The sequence below is a fragment of the Quercus suber genome, unplaced genomic scaffold (genome assembly GCF_002906115.3).
Source record: "Quercus suber isolate HL8 unplaced genomic scaffold, Cork oak 2.0 scaffold_591, whole genome shotgun sequence".
In the NCBI taxonomy this organism is placed as follows: Eukaryota; Viridiplantae; Streptophyta; class Magnoliopsida; order Fagales; family Fagaceae; genus Quercus; species Quercus suber.
The window spans coordinates 196,492-205,127 of NW_027070036.1; the positions used below are offsets into that span (position 1 = coordinate 196,492).

Sequence of the window (8,636 nt, forward strand, 5' to 3'; positions counted from 1 at the left end):
ATTATGGTAGTTTTAAAACTGCCACTATATAGTAAGACCTATTATAGTGGTTTCCAATCGCTGCTATAGGTTTTTAATTAAAACTTTTTTTAAAAATGACCAATTATGGTGATTTTAAAATTGCTGCTATATAGTAAGACCTATTGTTTTTAATTAAAATTTTGTTAATTGATCTATTACAGGAATTTTAAAACCACCTCTACGTTCAAATTATTAACGGATTTGAATGACCTATTGCAGCAGTTTTAAAATTGCCATAATACATTTAAATTACAAAAATTTTGGAGGGCCTATTGCGACAGTTTTGAATCGCTGCAATAGGTATTCACAATAGAAAAGACCTATTACAACAACCATTGCAATAAGATTAAAGTCAAAAACTGTGTTTACATAATTCCTCTGTGAAATCCTTTGGATTTTGGTAATGGATTAGTGTTATTGTGTTATTTAGTAACGTTGTTGTTAAATACACTTACAACATTGCCTTTATTATATTTAGGATGGTGATGATATAGGTGACCATTCTCCTACTGCACAAAATCAATCATCAAGGGAATCTCATCAGGAAATATGCCGCTTGTGGTTTTTTTTTTTTTTTTTTTTTTGAGGACTATTTAAATTATCTTGTTTCACTAAACGTATTAAATAGTTTGCAGCTTTGATATAGCATTCTAGACATTTGGAATGTCTTGTACTGAGAATAACAATTTATGGTAAAAAGAGGCATTGACCAAGAGAGCAAAGTTGAAGATTATGAAAGTTGTCCCGCTTTTGTGTATCAGCGTTTTGTCTAGTTTAGGCACACCACGAGCGTGCTCTACAGTTATATATCTAAATAAAACTTCCCTTCTGTGAGGGCTCGGGGGCATATGCCTCCCTTTCTTTTATTTTATTTATTTAAATTACTGCTTATTTTGCAAAGTCGGCTGGCTCTAGACATGCTCCAGGTTCAACTTGAAATGCTCTATACATGGCCCAAATCTGTGAGGGCTGGGGTGTAAATGCCCCCTTTCTTTAATTTTTTTTCCTTTAAATTTCAGCCTATTTTGCAAATTCGGCTGGCTCTAGACATGCTCCAGGTTCAACTTGAAATGCTCTAGACATGGCCCAAATTCACTCTAACAAAACCCATACACTTAATTCTAATGGACCTCAAAGCCCATCCACATCCAAACTATATTTCTAGATTACTTTTACGAACTTGTCATCCTACACACACAAAAGAATATCATGCCCCAAAATTATTAGTTAATTAGTGTTTTCATGACTTAGGGACGCAACACATATACCACACCATTTTACTAATTGATAGAAAAATGCAGTAATTATGTTGTGATCTTTGTCAGTGCACCCGCCCTTGGGAAGAAAGAGGGGGGGGGGGGGGGGGTGCGGGGTTGGTGGGGGTGTGTGTGGAGATTTCTTTGAAAGAGTTTAACTCTTTAATAACATTAAGCTTTCTTTAGAACTTCGACACAAAGAACAGCCTCTAAATCTGTTATAAGCAAGATTATATGAATAGTTCTCATCATCCGGTTCCAGCACTCATTGGTAGCAAGAAAACCAAAAGTCAACCTTATTCTGACATCTGCTCCTTTAAAGACTGCCACTTTATTCAACTGAAAACTCAAACAACATTGTGTGTTGATACTTCTCACCAGGTTGAACAACAATAGAAGGGAAGTTTGGTTGGTTTATGGCATTTGGGAATCCCTGAGTCTCCAAACATAGCCCGGCATGCTTTCCATAAACAGCGCCTCCTTTACCAACAACCCCATTCACATAGTTCCCGGTGTAAAACTGCATCCCAGGGGCATTGCTCCACAAGTTAAGGATCCTACAGCTTGATGGGTCCTTCACTTTTGCAGCATGTTTCAAACCTGCTTTTTCCTCCCCACAGTCTAGAACATAGTTGTGGTCATACCCTAAACCAACCTCATGGATTGACTCACCTATCCTCTTCTCAGCAGTGAAATCAAAGGGGGTACCCTTAACTGGCATAATTTCACCAGTTGGGATTGCGTTCTGATCCACAGGAGTAACATGGTTTGCCCTAATCTGAATTGAATGGTCAAGAATGTTTCCAGAGTTGTGGCCAGCTAAATTCCAATATGTATGCTGAGCTAAGCTGATTGGAGTTGGCTTGTTTGGCACAGCTTCCATGTCAAGCCTCATTGTTGTGCTTGAAGTAAGCGTGTAAATCGCAGTCACAGAGACATCACCCGGGTAACCTAGTGACAGGAGAAACAGATATGAACAGCAAATAGGAGAGAGAGAGAATAAGAGACATTGAGCAAGAGCAAGAGAGACAAATTACCTTCCTCCCCATCAGAACTGTGATATTTGAAAGTGATGGATGGATTCTCGCCCTTCGTAATATTAGTTGCCTCCCAAACCTTCTTATCAAATCCCTTGTGCCCACCTAAATAAAGGGGGGAAAGTTAGTGAGAGAGAGGGAGAGGAAGAGAGAGTATGATTCATACTACAATGAATATAGAACTTGTCAATTTTCAGTTACCTTAAAAGCAGAATTCTAAGCAAAAAGTAAGCTCACATAATAAAACAAAGGTTTTTTTTTTTGGGTTTCCAAAAGACTTTTCTATAATTGGTGTATAATCTTGATCTGAAGATTCTGAACTATGGGGAATACAGATCAATCCTACAAGCATAAAGTTCCAACTGGTATTGATTTTATATTATGCAGAAAGGCACTTGTATCCATCATTTTTGTCAAACACTGAGTTATCGCATTGCATACAAACAATGAGTGCGGATTTGATTTGGTTTGATCTTTTAAACTTGCTCCAAGCCAGGATGTATGCCAAGCCACCAATAACACATGCATAGGAGAATCCCATTCATTATGTGCAAGTACTGATCTCACCCTTTCTTAATTGGCTAATTAGGGTAAAATACCAAAGGAGCCTCAAACAAATTTACTTTTCTAGGGAAAAAAAAAATTTCAAGGAAATATTTTCCCATAAATTCTTTTTCATTACAAATCACTTTTAAACCCACAAATCTTTTGATATCTTTCAATTACAAAATATAAGAGAAAAAAAAAAACCATGTCTTTCACACTATCACCAGCATGCTAGATGGTAATATACAGGTTTGTCAAGAGTCAACACAAGCAATTAATTTTTGGAAAAACCAAAAAAAAAATTATTAAAACTTTCAACATTCAAACACAAATTAGTAGCAATTTTGGCTAATTGCAAAATTAAATAGATGATCTCACAGATATTTAGAACCATGATTTTCATACCACACTGCCTAGAAAAGATTGATTCAGACTAACATTAAGGATAAAGAGTTTCATGATTGTCATACCATGGAGACTGTTTGGGGGCTTGTTGATAGGCAAAGAGTAATCGGCCCCATTGAGTTTAAACTTCCCATCTTTGATTCGGTTTGCAACCCGACCCACGATGCTGCCAAAATAGGGTGCAGCACCTTTCTGATCATACACACATCAAAACCCACAAAACTATGAGATTAAATCAATGTTCACCAATTTAGAATAAAGATACAGCTAAACCCAATAATTGATCTAATAATATATATATCGCTATGCCCAAAATCATAAATCATATTTTCATGAATATATAACAAACTTTAAAATAGTAATAATAAAAAAATTCAATTGTTACAACAAGTAGGGAGGCGATTTGAACCCAAACAGACAATGTCATTGAGTTACAAGGTTCTTTGAGAATATATAACATAACAAATGTTTAATGACATTTCTGAAAAAGTAAATGGAGTTCACACAATTATCAAATTATAAAACTTTATCAAATACAAAAGTAGAAAAATCCAATTTATGGTGGATAGAATTCACAGAAGCATAAAGTTGCAACCTTTACCGAATAAATTCCTTTGCTTTCCCATAATAAATAAACAATTCCAATTCATGCAGAAATCAATGCACCCAGAAGCAGTTTGACCAAAACAAGATTAAAAATCAAATGGGGTTCAGATAATATTACCAGATATGGTTCAAGAGAGTCGAATCCAAGAACAACATCAGCCAATTTGCCTTCAAAATCCACAGGAACCAGACATCAGCAACGTTCCCACAAACCCAGAAAGAAATAATAATAATAATAAATGAAAAGACTTGGCAATTGGCAAAAGAATATATAATAAAAATACCATCTTTGTCAGGTACAGACAAGGAAGTGATGGTGCAGCCCAGGTTGGTGATGAGTACACGCATGGTTCCATTGTTGAGTTCGAAAAGCTCGGGCTTCAGATTTTGATCGGCCATTGGGTTTTCTTTCAGTTTGAGAATTGAGAGAAATAGAGTGTGTGTGTTCAGGTTCTGATTTCTGAGCTGTGAGAGAATCGGATACTATATATGGCACGATGACGTAATATTCTCCAACTATGTCTATTGTCAGTTACGATTATGTTAATCCTCTTTCCTTGTACTTTAGGGTAGGATTTTTCCTTTAGATTAAATTGTAAATTATACTCTAACTTTGTAGTGGTTTGGATTTTAGATCCTAAAATTTTAAATTTTAGAATTTATCCTCATAAAATTTGAGATTGTTTGAATTTTACTACCTAAAGTTTAGGGGTTTTTGAATTTTACATCTTGACATTTCAGAATTTGAATTTTACCCTTTGAAATTTGAGAGGTGTTTGAATTTTACACCCTAACATTTCAGAATTTAAATTTTACCTCCTAAATTTTAGGGGTATTTGGATTTTACTCATAAAATTTGGAGGTGTTTAGATTTTACATCGTAAAATTTTAGAATTTTGGGGTGTAAAATTTAAATACTCCCAAACTTTAGGGGGTAAATTCCAAATTTTGAAACTTCAGGCTGTAAAATCCAAACACTCCAAACACCCATTAAATTATATGTGTTAACGTGCAATAGACTTGTGGGCTTTAGACCCACTTTACTTGTTTTGCTTATCACACATACTTATACAACATATTTATTTATAGGGGTGTTTGCGATGCAGTTTTGGACCATTTTTAGCACTGCACTTTATAGTGAGGTTTAACCAAAACCATAACTGTATCGCACCTCTTTTTTGCAGTCACATATGTAGTGCAGTGCGGTTTAGAGTTTAACCAAAACCATAATCGCACTACACCTCATTTTTGTGGTCACATGTGTAGTGCGATGTATAAGATACGATTTGAAGCCAATAAAATTTTCAAATTTTGGGCTTTTCTTGCCCAACCCAAAACTAATTTTTCATTTTATTTTAGGTCAAATTTTAAACTATTGAGCTAGTTTTTCTTTATTTTGAGTTGACTTTTCTAATCAACACTTGTTTAGGTTATTAAACTTTTTATTATTGAAAACTAGGGTTATTAAACTATTAATAATATATTTAATACTTAAAAAATAAATATATTAATATATAAAGGGTGCGATGCGGTTTTCTTATTTAAACCGCAAACTGCACTGCACCATGTAATGCGGTGCACTGTTAGTTGCGATGTGGTACAATTATACCATTTTGCAAGCAATTTTAGTGCGATTTTTGTAGTTTATGCGGTTTGATAAACACCCCTATTTACTTGTAAGGCACGTATAATACTTCTACCATGGCATCAGAGTAGTATGCAAAGATTAATTTTTTTAAAAACAAAAGTACATGTAAAGGTTTCCAACCGAAAAAGGCATATGAAAGTTTTTATGAACTTAAAAGACCATGGAAAATAAATACTTAATAACTACAACTATCACTATTTCATAAATCACACACAACACTACAATGATGATCCTAAACATTTTATAAAGGGTAAATTGTAAATTACACCCTTAAAGTTTAGGGTGTTTAGATTTTACATCTTGAAGTTTCAAAATTTGGAATTAATGTCCTAAAGTTTGGGGGTATTTGGATTTTGCACATCAACGTTTCAGAATTTGAATTTTACCTCCTAAATTTTAGGAGTATTTGGATTTTACACTTCTAAATTCTAAAACTTTAGGATGTAAAATCTAAACACACCCAAACTTTAGAGAGTAAAATCCAAACATCCCTAGAATTTATGGGGTAAAATTTAAAGAACAAAGTTTAGCTACAAAATTAGTTGTAACCTTAAGTTATAAACTCACTTAATAAAAATAAATATTACTGTATATTTTGAAAATCTAACCGTTGAATTACATGTTCTTTACGCTCTTAATGCACATGTCAATTTTTGTGTCAATCGGATATCATTTACTATATAATCTATAATCTTATATTTTATGCATAATTTTAAATTACAAAAACTTGCAATTTAAAAATTTATTGATGACATAGCTATTGATCTTTAATTTTATTGAAATTTTGCAAACATGGAGGATATAAGAAGAAGATGCAATTTAATGGTGGATTTGTCAAAATTCACCTCCAATAAAGAGATATTGAGTGAGTTTGTAGCCTAATGTTACAATCGATTTTGTAGCTAAACTTTGTCCAAATTTAAATTCTGAAATGTTAGAGTGTGAAATCCAAATACCCCCAAACATCAAAAAGTAAAATTCAAATTTTGAAATTTCAAAATGTAAAATCCAAACACCTCTAAACTTTAGTGGTGTAATTTGCAATTTTCCCTTATTAAATATTAGTAGTATTGTTTTTTGTTCAACAAAACAAAGACAATGTAAAAACAATTATTTAGAAAAAGTAAAGGGTAAATTGCAAATTATGATAGTAAAGTTAGGGGTGTTTGGACACCCTAAAATTTCAAAATTTAGAATTTATCCCCTAAAGTTTGAAGGAGTTTGGATTTTACACATTAATGTTTCAAAATTTGGATTTTACACCCTAAAATTTGGAAGTGTTTGGATTTTATACCCTCAAATTTTAAAATTTTAGAGTGTAAAATTCAAATACCCCCAAATTTTAGGGAGTAAAATCTAAACACCCCTAAAGTTTGGGGGGTAAAATTCAAATTATGAAATTTCAAAGTGAAAAATCCAAACACTAACAAACTTTAAGAATGTAATTTGCAATTTATCCTATTATAAATAATACTACTAATCCATTATAACTTATTACTACATGTGTAACTAACTATACCACATAATCAAAGCATTAACATACAACATGAATTAACTTATTAATTGCTAATCCAAATTTTCACAAATGATAAAAGAGAATCGCTAAACTTTTTAGGCAATATCAAGATAATTAAGATACACAAAGTTTCGTTTTTGTCTTCCATAGAAAAGTAGATTGTCCATACTTTTCGTTTAATTAGTACTAGTACTAGAGAGTTCTCATATACCATGTGTTGCAAGCAAAGTAAGCCACATTCATGTATCAACAATTTAAATTGAATGTATACACATTCCAAGAGAATATGTGGACATATGCTTTACTGGTTTTATGACTTTATCACACTACTGATGTGTACGGTAATTCTTTAATTATTCTAATAATTTAATATTTTCAAGTACTGTTTAGTAAAATTATATCATATACTATATAATAAAAGTTTGATAAAAGCTTGACTTAGATTTTCAAGATACTGTTTAGTAAAATTATATCATATACTATATAATAAAAGTTAGACTTAAAAGCTGTGATTGCACCAAGTGGTTACTCTCACTAATTAGTAAATTAATTTTTAGAGGAAATATATCCTAACAAAAAATATATAATTAATTTACTAATTAGTGAGAATAGCTACTTGGTGTAATCACATCTTCTAAGTCTAACTTTTATTATATAGTATATGATTTTTAAACTTAAATCTCACACAACCCACATTTTTGTTTTTGTTTTTTTCCTCAAGTTGCATGATTTAACAATAATTTAAAACAAATTTGTTTTTTACTAATTAGTGAGAGTAGCCACTTAGTGTAATCACAGCTTTTAAGTCTAACTTTTATTATATAGTATATGATTTCTAAACTTAAATCTCACACAACTCACGTTTTTGTTTTTGTTTTTTTCCTCAAGTTGCATGATTTAACAATAATTTAAATTCTATTTAAACTAAAAGTCTATTACAAAATATTTCTAAACTTAAATCCCACACAACCCACATTTTTGTTTTTTTCCTCAAGTTATATCTTATTAAATTAATATTTTATTAAGATATTAAGTTACAAAGCTCTTGACTAAGGGTTAAGATTGAACCAATAATTTAATTTAGAGAAAGTTTTATCATCTAAGTTTTAGATATTTAAATTATACTCTAACTAAAAATCTATTATAATTTTTAGAACTCATATAAATATATATATATATATATATTCAATTATGATTTTTCAATACAATCCTTCTTAACAATAAATCATTCCTATAATTAAATCCCACACAAGACACCCCACGTTGTTGTTGTTGTTGTTGTGTTTTTTTTTTTTTTTTTTTTCAAAAACCTCAGCTTACACTTATGTTTTAATCTAATAAATTCATCTTACTTATTGTAAATTTTTTTTTTATATTCAAATTTTGAACTCTTTTGTGAATGTTTTTTTTTTTTTGGTTATTGTATTGTATTGTATTTGTGAGTTTGTTGAGTTTTTTCAATTAGACCATCACTAGGAAAAAATCGGTATTAAGGAACTAATTTTTTTATTGTTTGTGTTGGTTAGGACATAGATTAAACATAAACCAAATAGAAATGATCAAACTTATACTACATCTCATATTAAGAATTAACAAAAAGT

At 31.4% G+C, this 8,636-nt stretch overlaps 1 protein-coding gene across 1 annotated transcript; it reads right to left on the reverse strand.

Moving 5' to 3' along the window:
* Positions 1-1,416: 1,416 nt before the first annotated feature.
* Positions 1,417-4,366, reverse strand: LOC112019547 (uncharacterized). Its single transcript, XM_024052067.2, has 5 exons — positions 4,156-4,366; positions 3,990-4,039; positions 3,331-3,457; positions 2,315-2,419; positions 1,417-2,228 (listed from the first exon to the last, which is right to left on the reverse strand). Exons 1-5 carry the CDS (start codon positions 4,268-4,270, stop codon positions 1,609-1,611), a joined length of 1,017 nt encoding a protein of 338 aa, XP_023907835.1. The 5' UTR covers positions 4,271-4,366; the 3' UTR covers positions 1,417-1,608.
* Positions 4,367-8,636: the final 4,270 nt, after the last annotated feature.